Raw genomic sequence first — 18,547 nt, forward strand, 5'->3', positions numbered from 1 at the left:
TTACATTGTTGAAATCATAATCCTAGGGACAGTTTTACCTACAACAGCCTTCATAAATGCACTCTTTATCTCCTTGTTCCTCAGGCTGTAGACCACAGGGTTCAGCAATGGAATGATCATAGCATAGAACACAGAGGCCATTTTGTCTGTGTCCATGGAGTGACTGGAGCTGGGCTGTAAGTACATGAAGGTAATCGTTCCATAGAAGATGGATACGGCAGCGAAGTGGGAGGCACAGGTGGATAAAGCCTTCTGGTACCCTGCAGATGAGGGCATCTTTAGGATGGTGATAAATACGGACATATAGGATATCAAGATAACCAGGAGAGCAAAAAAGACATTGAAGCTCACTACACAAACTAGAACCAGTTCACTAACCTGTCTGTCAGAACAAGAGAGGACCATGATGGCTGGAACATCACAGAAAAAGTGATGGACCACACTGAACGTACAGAAAGAGAGACTGAAGGTGTCTCCAGTGTGGATGGAGGCGTTCAGGAAACCACAGACATAGGAGCCTGTAGCCAGAGCAGCGCACACACTTCGTGTCATGGTGGTGGTGTAGTGTAGGGGTTTACACACGGCTACGTAGCGATCATAGGCCATTGAGGCCAAAAGGTAATTTTCCACAGTGGCAAAGGCTGCAAAAAAGAACATCTGAGCAGCACAGGCATCGTAGGAGATGACCTTGTCTCCTGGAATGAATCCAGCCAGGACTGTGGGAGTGACAGCTGAGGAGTAACAAAGGTCCACCAGAGACAGGTTACTGAGGAAAAAGTACATGGGTGTGTGGAGATGCGAGTCCAATAGCATCAACATGATGATGCCCAAGTTCCCAACCAGGGTGGAGAGGTAGATGAGGGTGAACGTTATAAAGAGCGGGACTTGTAGCTCTGGGTTCCTGGTTAGGCCCAGGAGAAGGAACTGAGTCACTCCTGTCACGTTCTTCATCAGGAAGAGGACTGCAAAGCGCTCTGTGGCTGTGAGAAAACGGAAGCAGTGACAGATACAGAAAGTTCAGTTGAAAAGCGTGCATGCAATATTTCATTACAGTATTATCTTATTACAGTGATAGCTCGTATTTCAATATACTCCAGATAAAGACGCACTTGTCAACAAGACTTAGTCCATTCATTCCATAGAGATTTACATGCTGTTGGATCTGACGGGTCTTCACAGATCATCTCCTCAGTTTTTAAAGTGTATGAGTTTGTAAGCTGAGATGCAGAAAATTAACTTGATAGGGGCTTCCCCGGCAGCTCAGTGGTACAGTCCACCTGCCAATGCAGGAGACATGGGTTCTGTTCCTGACGTGGGCGGGTCCCACATGCTGCGGGCAGCTAAGCCCACGCGCCACAACTACTGAGCCTGTACTCTACGGCCTGGGAGCCAGATGACTGGGCCCACGTGCCGCAGCTCTGCGCCTGTGCACCCTGTGGCCTGGGCTCCCAGCAAGAGAAGCCACAGCAGCAAGAAGCTCGTGGGCCCCAGCCAGAGGGTAACCCCTGCTCTCCACAGCCAGAGAGGAGGCCCTGCAGCAATGAAAACCCAGCACAGCCAAAAGTATAAATGTCAAATAAAAACTCTAAAAAAGAAAACTAACTTGCTCATAGCTAGCCCAGAATAAACACATCTGCCAACTCACTCTTTCCCGAGCCCAGTAAAAGCCCGTCCTTGCATGTGGTTCCTCTGCAGGAACTTCTGCCGGCACCTTCTATGCTGTCGTGCAGTCACCAAGTCGGGTCTGACTCTAAACACATATTAATCATATTTCAAGAACATCGTGTCTTGATAGGATATTGCCTTCCTTTAAATTATAATGCACAAGAGGTTGAGCAATATTGTCTATTTTTAAATGAGTGTTAATTAACAAGGCATGCTTTGGACCCAAGAAAATCTCTGAAGCCACACGGAGTGGCTCCTGAAATAATGGTTTTTATTGTGTTTAAATCAAACTGAGTTTAACTCCATTCCTGGTTACTCATTGCCTTCATCGGTCTGAACTCAGCGTTTGATGTTTCAGAGAAGTAGCTGAGAAGTAGGTGCATAGTGCGTGTGATGAGATAACTGAAGCGGCAGGGGCTGACCAACCAGCAGGCAGTTCTGAGGGGAAGACAGAGCATTAGGTATGGAGCTGGGGGTTGGAGATGAGGTAGATATTAGCTCTGCCTTTTACTACCTGGGAGTAACTCTAACCTAACTCACCTGAAGCTCGTATTTCCATCTGCAAAATTAGGACCATTAGGACCCTACTTTATAGTATTGTTGTGAAAATTAAATAAAGTAATACATTTAAAAATAAAATTCTGGATGGTTAGCATAGTCTAAGAGTAGGTATATTGTCACCTTGCTTATTTAACTTATATGCAGAGTACATTATGAGAAACGCTGGACTGGAAGAAACACAAGCTGGCATCAAGATTGCCGGGAGAAATATCAGTAACCTCAGACATGCAGATGACACCACCCTTATGGCAGAAAATGAAGAGGAGCTAAAAAGCCTCTTGATAAAAGTGAAAGAGGAGAGCGAAAAAGTTGACTTAAAGCTCAACATTCAGAAAACGAAGATCATGGCATCTGGTCCCATCACTTCATGGGAAATAGATGGGGAAACAGTGGAAACAGTGTCAGACTTTATTTTTGGGGCTCCAAAATCACTGCAGATGGTGACTGCAGCCATGAAATTAAAAGACGCTTACTCCTTGGAAGAAAAGTTATGACCAACCTAGACAGCATATTCAAAAGCAGAGACATTACTTTGCTGACTAAGGTCCGTCTAGCCAAGGCTATGTTTTTTTCAGTGGTCATGTATGGATGTGAGAGTTGGACTGTGAAGAAGGCCGAGCGCCAAAGAATTGATGCTTTTGAACTGTGGTATTGGAGAAGACTCTTGAGAGTCCCTTGGACTGAAAAGACATCCAATCAGTCCATTCTGAAGGAGATCAGCTCTGGGATTTCTTTGGAAGGAATGATGCTAAAGCTGAAACTCCAGTACTTTGGCCACCTCATGTGAAGAGTTGACTCATTGGAAAAGACTCTGATGCTGGGAGGGATTGGGGGCAGGAGGAGAAGGGGACGACCAAGGATGAGATGGCTGGAAGGCATCACAGACTCGATGGACGTGAGTCTGAGTGAACTCCGGGAGTTGGTGATGGACAGGGAGGCCTGGCGTGCTGCGATTCATGGGGTTACAAAGAGTCAGACACGACTGAGCGACTGAACTGAACTGAACTGATGACCTTATTTTATAGTATTGTTGTGAAAATTAAATAAAGTAATACATTTAAAAATAAAATTCTGGATGGTTAGCATAGTCTAAGAGTAATAGTGATTATACTGTTATGAAGATGGGATGCTTATCGATATGTTGGTTTGCGAAAATTGGGTGGTGACCTGGAGGGCTTCAGGAATGCACAAGTTTTAGCCTTACAACCTTCCCCCTCAATCTGCCTTTTTTCACACACAAGTGCCACCGAGATCGCTCTGTTTCCTCCAGTGTTTCTCGGGCTGTCCTTGCTCTGCCTATACGATTGGCTGTTTCAGTAATTACATGTGACCCATTCTCCTGCTTAATTTCCTCCTCGAAATACATACCTTATTTGAAACAGTCCCTTTTAAAAAGCTCATTCTTTCTCTTATTACTGTCGTCTCAGCAGAACCACAGAGGTCTAGCATGGGAAGCCCCTTGTTTGCAGGCTGTCTTCATTCTCTAGAGCTATTGTTACTGACTCCAAGCTCACTCTGCCCACCACTCGACAGGCTGATGAATCTGAGAGACACGGTGTTGTGGAAGGGAATATGACTTTATTCAGAAAGCCAGCTGACTGAGAAGATGGCAAACAAATGTCTCAAAATAATCATCTTACTAGGGCTTGGATGCCAAGTTCTTTCTAGATCAGAGATGGGGGAGAGGTGAGGAAGCAAAATAAGAAGGCCGTTAATTTTGTAAAGACCTCCTAGAATGGCAAGCCTCGGGCAGGGGGTGTGTTCATTTCTTCCTTCTTGCCATCTACAGGCGGACAGGGTTCTCAGCAAAGGCACTTCAGTGTGAGTCTGGCAGAGGGGCAGAGTTTTCTGAGTCAGGCCTTTATGTATGATTATAGTAACAAAAGCATCAAAAACAAGTCAAAGAAACAGTTTCAGCAGGGAGTCAGAATTGGTTCTTCCCCCCAACACTATTTTGGTGGCAAGCGTAATGTTGTAAAGTATTCCATTAGAATCTCTTCTGGTGTAGGAAAAGCGTTTTAAATACTTTTCTTCTAACTGGGAGCCTTTGGAAGGCATCTATTTTATGCTAACTACTAACAGAGGTGTGACCTAAATCCAATCCCTTACGATTACATGTGGAAGTGACAAATAGATTCAAAGGATTAGATCTGATGGACAGAGTGCCTGAAGAGCTACGGACAGAGGTTCGTGACATTGTACAGGAGACAGGAATCAAGACCATCCCCATGGGAAAGAAATGCAAAAAAGCAAAATGGCTGTCTGGGGAGGCATTACAAATAGCTGGGAAAAGACGAGAAGCAAAAGGCAAAAAAGAAAAGGAAAGATATACCCATTTGAATGCAGAATTCCAAAGAATAACAAGGAGAGATAAGAGAGCCTTGTTCAGTGATCAGTGCAAAGAAATACAATAGAATGGGAAAGGCTAGAGATCTCTTCAAGAAAATTAGAGATACCAAGGGAATATTTCATGCAAAGATGGGCTCAATAAAGGACACAAATGGTATGGACCTAACAGAAGCAGAAGATAATAAGAAGTGACAAGAATATACAAAAGAACTATACAAAAAAGGTCTTCATGACCCAGATAATCACGATGGTGTGATCACTCACCTAGAGCCAGACATCCTGGAATGTGAAGTCAAGTGGGCCTTAGAAAGCATCACTACAAACAAAGCTAGTGGAGGTGATGGAATTCCAGGTGAGCTATTTCAAATCCTGAAAGATGATGCTGTGAAAGTGCTCTACTTAATAAACCAGCAAATCTGGAAAACTCAGCATTGGCCGCAGGACTGGAAAAGGTCAGTTTTCATTCCAATCCCAAAGAAAGGCAATGCCAAAGAATGCTCAAACTACCACACAATTGTACTCACTTTACATGCTATCAAAGTAACGCTCAAAATTCTCCAAACCAGGCTTCAACACTACATGAACCATGAATTTCCAGATGTTCAAGCTGGATTTAGAAAAGGCAGATGAACCAGAGACCAAATTGCCAACATCCACTGGATCATGGAAAAAGCAAGAAAGTTCCAGAAAAACATCTATTTCTGCTTTTTTGACTATGCCAAAGCCTTTGACTGTGTGGATCACCATAAACAGTGGAAAATTCTGAAAGAGATGGGAATACCAGACCATCTTACCTAATTCCTGAGAAATCCGTATGCAGGTCAAGAAGCAACAGTTAGAACTGGACATGGAACAACAGACTGGTTTCAAATAAGGAAACGAGTATATCAAGGCTGTATATTGTCACCCTGCTTATTTAATGTATATGCAGAGTACATCATGAGAAACGCTGGGCTGGAAGAAGCACAAGCTGGAATTTAGATTGCTGGGAGAAATATAAATAGCCTCAGGTATTCAGATGACACCACCCTTAAGGCAGAAAGCGAAGAAGAAGAGCCTCTTGATGAAAGTGAAAGAGGAGAGTGAAAAAGTTGGCTTAAAGCTCAACATTCAGAAAACTAAGATCATGGCGTCTGGTCCCATCACTTCATGGCAAATAGATGGGGAAACAGTGGAGACAGGGGTTGACTTCATTTTTGAGGGCTCCAAAATCACTGCAGATGGTGACCGAAGTCATGAAATTAAAAGACGCTTGCTCCTTGGAAGTAAAGCTATGACCAACCTAGACAGCATATTAAAAAGCAGAGACATTACTTTGCCAACAAGGTCCATCTAGTCAAAGCTATGGTTTTCCCAGTAGTCATGTGAGAGTTGGACTATACAGAAAGCTGAGCACCAAAGAATTGATGGTTTTGAACTGTGGTGTTGGAGAAGACTCTTGAGAGTCCCGTGGACAGCAAGGAGATCCAACCAGTCCATCCTAAAGGAAATCAGTCCTGAATATTCATTGGAAGGACTGATGCTGAAGCTGAAACTCCAATACTTTGGCCACCTGACGCAAAGAACTGACTCATTGGAAAAGACCCCGATGCTGGGCAAGATCAAAGGTGGGAGGAGAAGCGGACAACAGAGGATAAGATGGTTGGATGGCATCACCAACTCAATGGACATGGGTTTGAATAAGCTCCGGGAGTTTGTGATGGACAGGGAAGTGTGGCGTGCTGCAGTCCATGGGGTCGCAAAGAGTTGGACACAACTGAGCAACTGAACTGAATTGAACATTTTCCTCCTAAAACTTTTGCAACTTCATTTTACAAGCCTGTACCTTGAAGATATTATGTTTACCAGCCCAAACACACACGACCACTTTTAGCATATACTATGTTCTGTTACCAACCAGTTCTTTCTAGATAAATGAGTGGTGTGTGTGTCTGTGTGTCTGTGTCTGTGTCTCCGTGTGTGTGTGTGTGTGTGTGTGTGTGTGTGTAAGGAAAGTAGCATTATGATTTCTACTTTATCATTAGGAAATTAAAGGCTTAAGAAGTTATGTGTTGCTCTAATATTGCACAGTTAGTATGAGAGTCGAGATTCAAGAGTTAAATCCACTTTTGGTCAAATCAAAAGTCTATGCTTTTAGCCATTCACTGCTAACTTGTGTACACATTCTAGTAATAATAAGCATGAAATTATGAACAAAAGGTCAAAATGCAGTTTGGATTTTGTTAATTCCTGTTAGACACTTTTATGTTGCTGTTGTTGTTCAGTTGCTAAGATGTGTTCAACTCTTTATGCCCTCCAGGCTCCTCTGTCCATGGAATTTCTCAGGCAAGAACACTGAAGTGGGCTGCCATTTCCTTCTCCAGTGATCATCCTGCCCCAGAGATTGAACCCACATCTCCTGCACTGGCAGGCAACTTCTTTTTTAAAAAAGGTAATTTATTTTTTATTGAAGGATAATTGCTTTACAGAATGTTGTTGTTTTTGGTCAAACCTTAATGTGAATCAGCCATAGGTATACATATATCCCCTCCGTTTTGAACCTCCCTCCCATCTCCCTCCCCACCCCACCCCTCTAGGTTGACACAGAGCCCCTGTTGGAGTTTCCTGAGCATACAGCAAGTCCCCGATGGCTATCTATTTTAATATGGCAATGCAACTTTCCATGTTACTCTTTGCGTACGTCTCACCCTCTCCTCCCCTCTCCCCATGCCCGTAAGCCTATTCTCTATGTCTCTTTCTCCCATTTCTCCCATTGTCCATTGCAGCACTATTTACAATAGCTAGATCATGAAAGCAACCTAGATGCGCATCGACAGATGAATGGATAAAGAAGTTGTGGATATGTACACAATGGAATATAACTCAGCCATAAAAGGAACACATCTGAGTCAGCTCTAATGAGGTGGATGAGCCTAGGACCTATTTAGTGAAGTGAGTCAGAAAGAGAGAGATAAACAACGCATTCTAACACACATATAAGGAATCTAGAAAAATGGTACTGAAGAATTCATCTGGCAGGCAGCTTCTTTACAGTGAGCCACCAGGGAAGCCCAGGTGCTGTTACAGTTTAAGTGTAAGCAGGAAGGGTTAACTTAGATTTTACACGGGGTCTGCTTCTGCGACTTTAAGCCTTGTTTTGCTGCTTTTGTTATTGTAGACATGCACAGTGGCCTACCTCAGAGAGAGAGCCTGATTCTGGCCACCCAGGAAGGATGCCCCACTCTTGAGGCCTTTGTGTCCCCAGGGGCAGTGCCAGTGCCCCTCACATGCTACTAACTCTCCTGGCCCCAAGATTCACTTCGGGAGGCCAGAATCACAGGTAGATGTGGCATCCTCGTTAGCCGACATGACAGGAGGTATTCCGTTTCACAGCAGCCATGAAATGACTTAAGGAAGTGAGGTGAACACGTCCCCCTGCCTGAGGCTCGCCAGTCTAGGAGATATTTGCAGGAATTAAATGGTCTTTTTACTTTGTTTCCTCACCTCCCCTTTGCCCCCCAAATCTCTGATCCATAAAAGAACCTGGCCACCAAGCCCCCGGCAAGAGGATTATTTTGAGACACTAGCTTGCGGTCTTCTCCACCAGCCAGCTTCCAAATAAAGTCCCTTCCTAGTCCCATTACCTCATCTCAGATTCATTGACTTTTCTTGCAGCAAGCCAAGCAAGCTTGGACTCAGTAACATGAGGATCTTTTTACCTCTGCTTTTTTTGTTCGTTAGTATTGATTTGTTTCTTACTTCTATGGAGCAGCCAATATTTGATGAACAAGATGAAATTACCACTCAATCAGAGAATCTATCTAGGTTATTTTTCTGTTCATATCTTTCGGAAAGCAGGATGGGGTTTCCTGGGTATCAGTAAACTCTACTGATGGAAGTTTGACGTTTGCATCCCAGTCTCACCTCGATATCAGCTGTAGAATGATGCAGAAATACTGTCAGAGGAGCTCTCCTTCCAATTATGGTCTCATGATCCCAAAGTCTCTAAGGCAGGAAAATGGAAGAAAGAATATTAACATGGTTTAATTCCTGAACTTCCTGTGCATTCTCTCTGTCTCCTTAATTCCTCCTCCTTTGAACAATAAACATCGTAGGATTATCTCTGTCATATAATTCACAGAACTGTTTCTGTAAATAACAAATTCCAATAAGAGATTATCCTTTAAGAGCCAGTCAACTTCATTTTTCTCTTGGGGTGTTTCCCTGACTCTGGGTACAGGTACATGTCAAATGCTGGGATGAAGCTTCTGTGTACTGACAAGTATGACTAGTCAGATGAATAAATGATGGCTGTATGGGTTCAGCATGCAGAGCCGTCCCTCTAAAATGAGGTCACATGGATACTGGGCTTTCAAAGGCTAATGCTGGGGGGGCGTGAGGGTGTTATAGAGACGCAGAGTTCGCCAGGAATTTCCCTCGTGGGCATGTCTACAGGTTCTCACCCTACTTTCCCATGAAAGGCGCAATTAAACTGCCTGTGGGGACCATGCTGATTATTCCCTTTGTACACACATGTTTTTTTACTACTTCTTTTTTTCTTGTTATTTTGGTCAATTTATTATGAACACATAATTTACATATAATTTACGTACAGTAATATCCAAAATTTTAGTGTACAGTTCTAAGACTTTTGTTAAGTTTACTTTCAAAGAACCGCTATCACCTGAATAAATTCCTATAAACTTCTTTGGGTAAACACATTTTCCTATCGACTACCCCTGACAATCAGAGAGCTTTGCCTTTGCAACAGTGTCCCTCACTGCAATCCTGGAATACGCACTCTGAGTTGGTAATCTTTCACTTAGTATTTGGAATTCACTCTTGTTATTACTTGTGTCGTAACGGGATCTTTACTGCAGAATCATATTCTGCACAATGGACATTACAGTTTGTTTATCCTACTTTGTAGCTGAGGAACATTAGTGTTTGTTTAAGGGTCTGGTGATTAGAAATAAAACTGACATAAACATTTGCCTAAGATATTTGAACACAAGCATTCACATCATTTGGATAAATATCTAGATGGGCTGCTTGATCATAGGGTGAGTATGTGTTTATTTAAATGAAACATTGCCAAGATATTTTCTGAAGTGTTCTACCATGTCAATTTCTTACCAGCAATGCATTAGAATTATTTTACATTTTTACCATTATTTAGTATTTGTTTTTAAATTTAAATTTATTTCTTATGTCATTTTTCAAAGGCATTATAATGTCATTTTCCATATTCAGTATGCTGTGTATTACATTCTCATGGCTCCTGTGTTTTATCACTGGAAGTTGGTGCCTCTCATTCCCTTCACCTCTTTTGCACCCTTACTCCCACCCCATGGGCAGCCATCAGTTATTTCTCTATGAGTATGTTTTCAGTTTGTTCTGTTTGTGTTTTAGATTATCATAATGGTCAGAATGACCATCATCAAAACATCTGGAGAAGATGTGGAGAAAAGGGGATTCTCCTACACTGTCAACGGGAATGTAACTTCGTACACTACAGAGAAGAGTATGGAGGTTCCTCAGAAAGCTGAAAATGGAACTAGCGCACGATCCAGCAATCCCAGTCCTGGCACATTTCAGAGAAAACAATAGTTCAAAAAGATACATGCACTCCAGTGATCATCGCAAAGGTGTTTACAATAGCCAGGACATGGCGACAACCTAAATGTCCATCGACAGGTGAATGGATGAAGAAGATGCGGTAGGTATACACAGAGGAATATTTCTCAGTCGTTAAAAAAGACTGAAATAACGTCATCTGCAGCAACATGGCTGGACCTAGAGACTGTCATGCTAAGTGAAGTAAGTCGAACAGAGAGAGATATATGTGGAACCTTATTCTGCTCACATGTGGAATCTTAAAAAGTGATCACACTAATGAACTTAGTTATGAAACAGACACAAACTTTGAAAACAATCTTGCAGTTATCAGAATGTAAAGGTGAAGTGGTGTAATAAATTAGGAGCCTGGGATTAACATACACACACTACTATGCATGGGGCTTCCCAGGCGGTGCTAGAAGGAACCTGCCAGCCGATGCAGGAGACGTAAGAGACGCAGGTTCCATCCCTGGGTGGGGAAGATCCCCTGGAGGAGGTCACGGCAACCCACTCCAGTATTCTCGCCTGGAGAACTGCATGGACAGAGGAACCTGGAGGGTTATAGTCCATGGGGTCATGAAGAGTCAGACACGACTGAAACGACTTAGTATGAAAACACTAATATATGCAAAGCAGATAATCAACAAGGACCTACTGTATAGCCCTGCAACTCTACTCAATATTCTGTAATAAATTGTATAGGAAAACAATCTGAAAAAGAATGTATATATACTGAATCGCTTTTCTGTACACCAAAAACTAACACAATATTGTAAATCAACAATGTGTGTGTTCAGTCGCTCAGTCGTATTCAACTCTTAGCACATCCATGGACTGTAGCCTGCCAGGCTTCTCTGTCCATGGAATTTTCCAGGCAAGAATACTGGAGTGAGTTGTCATTTCCTCCTCCAGGGGTCTTCCTTGGATCGAACTCCTGTCTCCTGAACCTCCTGCAGTGGCAGGCAGATTCTTTATCACTAGCTTCACATTCCAATATAAAATAAAAATTAAAATTTAAAAAGAGGAGTTTTAGGAAAATCGAAATACTCTTCATGGTATTATAATGATGCATTCAGTTCATTATACATTTGTCCAAACCAGTAGCATGTAGAATACCATTAGGGTGAGCTATGGATTTGGGTTGATTATTTTATCTTATTGAAAATTGTAGTGTGAATATGTTGTGATTCAGTCAAGAAGAAATATTAATTCAACATATTTATGTATCTCCTAATAAAATGTGCCAAAAGAGTACAGAATTTCATTTAAAATAATTATTTTTCTCCTATTCAGAATCACAGAATAGTTATTCAACAAAAGAAATAACTGCAAATAGACATAATTTTATATTTAATATCAAATAACTGCTAAAATTATTTTTATTAAAAACTAGTCACAGTTCACTTTTTCATTCAAAAGAAGTTTTACTGGAGTATGGTTGATGTACAATACTTTGTTAGTTTCTGTTATACAGAAAAATGAATCAGTTATGCACATATATATATATGTCCACTTTTTGTAGATTCTTTTCCCATATAGGTCGTTACAGAATATTAAGTAGAGTTCCTTGTGCTATACAATAAGTTCTCATTAGCTATCTATTTTACATACAGTAGTGGGTACACGTCAGTTCCAATTGACCAATTTATCCCTTCCTTCCTCATTCCCTCCTAGTAACCATGAGTTTGCTTCTAATGTCTGTGAACCTGTTTCTTTTTTGTAAATAAGTCAATTTTACCTTTTTTTTTCCTGATTCCACATACAAGTGATATCATATATCTTTGTGTGACTGACTTCACTCATATGAGAATCTCGTGCTCCATCCGTGTTGCTGCAGATGGCATTCTTTTGTTATTTCTTATGCCAGCCACATTTCATTTACCTTTGACAAATTCCTCTTTCCAGTGTGTATGTGCCCACATGAGACACATACCTGCACCTTTGTTTATGGGCTTGACTGTACTCCTGTTTTAGCGTTGATGTTTGCATTGACAGGTAGTCAGCCAAATGTAAGTGAAAATAGCATCAATAAGTTTTGACAAGTGGTTCTTAACACTTCTAAAGCTTCCCATTAGCCAGTCTCATTCAGGTTTTAGATTTTAAAATATGTTTTATTTTTTACTGGATGACAGATTTTTAAAGAGATAAAGATGTCACCTCAAAAATGTAATTTTTTTCAAGTCCACAGACTTGAAAAGCAACAAGTTACATGGCGAAAGTCTGAGAGGAGTTAGATAAGATTACTGTGCATACTACAGTGTTAAAAGTCCCAACGCTATAGATATATCTGTCTTCTCAACTACCTTCTTGAATGCACTCTTGACCTCCTTGTTCCTCAGGCTGTAGACCAGTGGGTTCAGCATGGGGATGACAGTGGCGTAGAACACGGACGCCACTTTGTCTGAGCCCAGGGAGTGGCTGGAGCTGGGCTGTAAGTACACAAAGATGCCGGTCCTGTAGAAGATGGCGACAGCGGTGAGGTGGGAAGCGCAGGTGGAGAAGGCCTCCTGGCGACCCCGAGCTGAGTGCATCTTCAAGATGTTTACAAATATGAACAGGTAGGAGATCAGTATAACCAGAAGGGCAAAAGAGACATTAAAGCTCGACATGAAAACAAGAACCACCTCGCTAATGTGCTTTTCAGAGCAAGAGAGAGCCAGGACAGCTGGGACATCACAGAAGAAATGATGGACCGTGATGGACTTACAGAAAGGAAGACTGAATACGTCTCCAACATGGAAGCAGGCATTGAGAAACCCGCAGATGTAGGACCCTATGGCCAGATGAGCAGACACGCTTGCCGCCATAGTTGTGGTATAATGCAGAGGTCTGTGCACGGCTGCATAGTGATCATAGGCCATTCAGGCCAGAAGATAATTTTCCACAGTAGCAAAGGCGACGAAGAAGAGCATCTGAGCAGCACATGCGTTGTAGGAGATGAACTTGTCTCCGATAAGTACCCCAGCCGTGGCTTTTGGAGTGACGGCCGAGGAGTAGCCGAAGTCCACCAGAGACAGGTTACTGAGGAAAAAGTACATAGGAGTGTGCAGACGGGAGTCCAAGAGAATCAGTGTGACCATTCCCAGGTTTCCGACCAGAGTGACGAGGTCTGTGAGAGTGAACGTGATACAGAGGGGGCTGCGCAGCTCGGGGGCACTGGGTAGTCCGAGAGGATGAACCCGGTCACTTCCGTGCTGTTTTCCATTAGTGCTGTTTGGGAACCATGAGACGTCCTGGAGCAATGAGAAATAAACGGAAAAGTGACCCACGAAATAATAAATTGTAATGAAATGGAAGTGCCTAATTACCTTGTGCATTATGTCATTAATAATTTGTACTTCAAAATTATCTTGATTTAATGCTAAGAGCTTTACATTTAAGTTTGTGCACGTGGCCACTCGTGGTAAAGAACCCGCCTACCCATGCAGGAGACATAAGACGTGGGTTTGATCCCTAAGTTGGGAAGATCCCATGGAGTAGGAAATGGCAACCCATTCCAGTATTCCTGCCTGGAGAATCCCATGGACAGAGAAGCCTGGCAGGCTACAGTCTGTAGGGTCGTGAAGAGCTGGACACGACTGAGCGATTTAGCATGTACACACGTGTGTGTGTGTTTGTGTGTGTGTGTTTGTGTGTGTGTTTGTGTGTGTGTGTTTGTGTGTGTGTGTTTGTGTGTGTGTTTGTGTGTGTGTGTGTTTGTGTGTGTTTGTGTGTATGTGTTTGTGTGTGTGTTTGTGTGTGTGTGTTTGTGTGTGTATGCATATATGTGTGTACACTGGATAGCGTTATTATGTTTACGTTACCACTACAAGAATTAGAGCTTTGAGAAGTTATGTGATATTCTACAAATACATTGTATGAAGAACTTTCAGGATTCAAGATTGAAGTCCAGTTTCAATATAATGAAAAAGATGTGTGCATTTATCCACTCCATTGTCAGTATATCTAAAGGCGCCTGTATAATAAGGATGAGGTTATGGGGAAAAGGTTACACTGCAGTTTGATCTTGCGAGTTCATTTGGTTCCCTGTGCAGTTTAAAAATGATCACTTTCACACATATGCCTTTGTTTTAAACCTCCAATGGGAGACCAGCTGAAATTAACGCCTACACAATCAAAGTATCATATATCTTATTTTTTTAACTTCTTTTTATTCAAGGCTTCCCTGATAGCTCAGTTGGTAAAGAATCCACCTGCAATGCAGGAGACCCCTGTTCAGTTCCTGGGTTGGGAAGATCCCCTGGAGAAGGGAAAGGCTACCCACTCCAGTATTCTGGCCTAAAGAATTCCATGGACTGTATAGTCCATGGGGTCACAAAAAGTCAGACACGACTGAGCCACTTTCACTTATTCAGGAAGCAGCAGGACTCATAATTATCACTAAATCCCTTACTAACCAATGTTTTGACATTTATACCCCAGGTTCTACCGACCCAGGAATCGAACCCAGGTCTCCCGCATTGTAGGCAGATGCTTTACCTTCTGAGCCACCAGGGAAGCCCCAACTACTATTATAAAAATATTCAAAGCATCTGCTCCTGTGCTCTAATAATTCATAGCATGCATAGTCTCCCCACACCTTTTAAATGGATTGCACTTTTTACTAAAAATCCCTGGGTTAGGAAGATCCCCTGGAAAAGGAGATGGCAATCACTTCTATATTCTCTCTTTAAAAATTCCCTGGACAGAGGAGCCTGGCAGGTTACAGTCCATGGGGTGGCAAAGAGTCACACATGACTGAGGGACTGAGCATACACACGTTGATATACATGGACTATAATAGCTTACCTTGATCCTTGACGGGAAGAGACAATCAATTTTGAATAGTGAGTGTGAAGTGAGAAATTCAGCCATAAAATAGTTCGTCAGTACTGAAAGAGGGTAGTGGTCAAAAGGTTCCCAATTCTCTAAAGCAGAGAAATACAGAGGAAGAAAACTAACGAAGACAGAGGAGCCTGGGTTCAAGTTTTAAATCCATTATCAATTCTTATTGTGCCCCAAAAGGAGTCACTTAGCTTCTCCTTATTTGCAAGATAAATGTAATAAAATAACTTCCCTCACATAATTTACAGATCTAGTCGCTGTAGATAGTAAATAAGGGAAGGTTGGCATCATTTTTATATAGAGGTGGTTTTCTTGGCCATGGTTGTAGGCACATAGCAGTTTCTCAGGTAGGAGGGAGACCTTGTACAATGATGATAATTAACTTTGCAGTTTCTCAGGTAGGAGGGAGACCTTGTACAATGATGATAATTAACTTTCTGGTGAGTATACGCTGACCAGGGAGCTTGGCATGTAGTCAGGCCCCTCTAAAGAGATGTTGCTTGGAGTGTTGTTGGTGTTTCAGAGGCTGGTGCAAGGGAACCAGGAGTGAATCATAGACATGGAGCTCTCCGGGGGTGCCCCCGTGGGACCATCTACAGCTCCTCACCCCACCTTCCCAGGGAAGAAGCAGTTGAACACCCTGTGGGGACCTTATTGCATATGAGTGTGCATGCATGTTTTGGTATTACTTGTTCTTTCCTCTTGAGTTTTTCTAAATACATAATTCACAAATATTAAAATCTACAGTTTTTGTATATAGTTTTTAAAATTTGGCCTAACGTATATGGTTATGTGTTACTGCAATCAAGATATAAAACCGTTCTATCACGTCGACAAAACCTGTGGTTCTTTCTGATCCACTCCTGCTCCTCCCTGCGGCCCCCAGAAACCACACAAATGCCTTGCGTACAAATTTTGCCTTAGCAAGAATATCCTTAACTAGACTTCTAGCATATTTGGTCTTGGAGTCTTGTTTCTTTCACTTACTATAATGCAATTAACATCCATCAATGCTGTTAACCTGACTATCAGTGGAATTTTTTGAATAGTCTTCCATTTTCATCAGCTCCTCCTTGTTGCGTGCATGCATGCTAAGTTGCTTCACTCGTGTCTGACTTTTTGCAGCCCTACAGATTGTAGCTTGCCAGGCTCCTGTCCATGGAATTTTCCAGGCAAGAATACTGGAGTGGATTGTTATTTCCCCTTCCAGGAGAAGTTTCCAACCCAGGGGTCGAATTCTTGTACCTCTTGTGTTGGGAGTCGGGTTCTTTACCAGTAGTGCCAGAGACATTACGTTGGTTCTAGTGTTTAGGGATTACAAATAAAGAGAAATAAAAAATAGATTAAGACAAATAAAAATGAAAACACTACATACCAAACATTGAATAGTTAACAGAAACAGTGTTCATAGAGATCCTTACAGCTGTGAGTGTTTATTTTAGGAATGAGTAAAATCTCAAGGGAAAAGAAGTACTCACTAAAACCAAAATTTAAACAAAGCAGGAAATAGTACAGATTCGAGTAGAAATACGTAAAATACACAATAAAAATATGTAATCTGCAGTAGAAGCCATACGAAGCTAATAAACCCATACCCAGCTTTCTCTATATCCCGTATTGCTTATTTACTAAAATTAAAAAAATAACTGGTGCGTGTATTTGCGTGCAACATGATGTTTCAATGTACATATACACAGTGATATGATTGTCGCTGTTAATGTAATCAACATAAATGTTTTTTCATACAGTCAGTTGGTTTTCTATGTATGTATTTCACAGCATTATTCACAATAGCCAAGCTAAGGAAACAATCTAAGTGTCTCTGAAGGATACATGGATAAAGAAAGTGTGGCATATATACATGCAATGGAATAATATTTAGCCTTAAAAAGAGGAGATATTGCCAAATAAACCTGGAGGACATTATACTAAGTGAAATAAGTCACAACTGGAAAGAAAATTTCTGCCTGATCTCACTTATGTGTGGACTCTAAGAAAACTAAATACAAAGAAACAGGTAGTAGAATAGTGGCTCTTTCTGTTGCAATGTTAGTTTTTTCACTTTTATGGTGAAATGAAAATATCTCCTGCCATATCAATAAGCAAGAAATGTCACAGCCATCAGCGATTTCTGGCCTCCAAACATGAATGAGGGCTCCCCAAGCTGGGATCCCTCAGATGCCTCCACCCTCCAGGGCAATTGCTTAGGAGCTGGGGAAGGCAAGAAGCAACCTACTGCACATCCACCATCCCTTAGGGTGAGCCAGGAAACAGGATTGGCCCCAGAGAGCGGAGGTACACATGAAAGGAAAGAATTCGCAGAGCCCAGAGGCTTGCATCTCCTGTACAAAGAAAGCTAAATTCCTTAACTTGATACGTTCAGACTGCCTGCTCCCTTTGTTGCAAACTTGTATATAGCCTGACTTCCTCTCCTGCCTCCTTGGAGCAGTTTTCTCAGAGCTACGGAGATGCTGTCTCCCTGGCTCGGAGTCCTAAACATTCCCAGCAAATAAAATAGCTCTTTACTTTCAGGTTGTGACTATATTATATTTTGAAATAAGTCACTAAGTCGAGCTTACTGAACTCCAGGTGTTGTGGAACTAAGCTCCACCTCCTAGAGGGGGCAATGTTCTAACAAGAGCTCTGTTAGTGAGATTTGTCTCTTCTTCCTGATTTATTAATTACTTAGTCATGTATTTTTGTTAGTGTGTTCTCATATATTTGTGCCTTGGGTTGTAATCCAATCCCAGGTTATTTTTTTTTGCTCTAGTTATTCCCATTTTCACCACGTGAACAGTTTTCCACTGGATCCTTTCTCTCCCTGACATAGCACGAGCCTTCTGTTCTTTGAGCATTTCTTTACTTCGTGGCACTGCAGAACGCTCTCGGCATAATGCTCTTGTTTTTCCTCTTCCCCTAAACCAGAATCAATACTTAAAAACTTGGCGGCTTAAAAGAACAGAAAGCTATTCTCTCACAGTTCCAAAAGCGAGGCATCCAAAGTCAGTTTCACCATGCCAGATCAGCGGTGATCCCTTCGGAGGCTGTAGGATCGGATCCATTATCGCTTTTTCCACTTCTGGCAATTGCGCCACTCCAGTCTCTGTCTCCATAGCTACACCGCCTTCCCCTCCTCTGTGAGCCAATCTCTCTGACTTCTTCTTACAGGGATACAGGTGATTTCCTTTAGGGCCCACATGTATAATCCAGGACTGTTGCTCAGTCTTAAACCCTTAACATAACCATAGCTGCACGGTTCCCAGCCTACACAAGTTCACATGGGAACATTCTACACGATCTTTGAAAACTGACTATAACTCAAAAATGGCTCTAACATTAACTAATTAAGTTTCAACAGAGAAACATCATAATAAAGACAGATGCGAATCTTATGATATACTTCACTGCCTACACGTAGCAGCATGATCGTCTTCACACATTCCAGTAGGATCTCACCAATGCTGAGATGGTGAAGTCTACAGTCAGATAGAGACAGGAAAAGGAGCCACGGGTGCATGTTCCCTTTGAAGTTTCAGTATAGAATCGAGTT

At 42.1% G+C, this 18,547-nt stretch overlaps 1 protein-coding gene and 1 pseudogene across 1 annotated transcript; both read right to left on the reverse strand.

Annotated features, from left to right (window-relative positions):
• On the reverse strand, positions 1-954 carry LOC138420258 (olfactory receptor 5B3-like). The gene has a single exon (XM_069553367.1). The coding sequence runs from the start codon at positions 949-951 to the stop codon at positions 1-3; it is 951 nt and encodes a 316-aa protein (XP_069409468.1). The 5' UTR covers positions 952-954.
• Positions 955-12,425: 11,471 nt separating this feature from the next.
• Positions 12,426-13,378, reverse strand: LOC138420451 (olfactory receptor 5B2-like; annotated as a pseudogene).
• Positions 13,379-18,547: the final 5,169 nt, after the last annotated feature.

Source organism: Ovis canadensis, chromosome 15 (assembly GCF_042477335.2).
Source record: "Ovis canadensis isolate MfBH-ARS-UI-01 breed Bighorn chromosome 15, ARS-UI_OviCan_v2, whole genome shotgun sequence".
In the NCBI taxonomy this organism is placed as follows: Eukaryota; Metazoa; Chordata; class Mammalia; order Artiodactyla; family Bovidae; genus Ovis; species Ovis canadensis.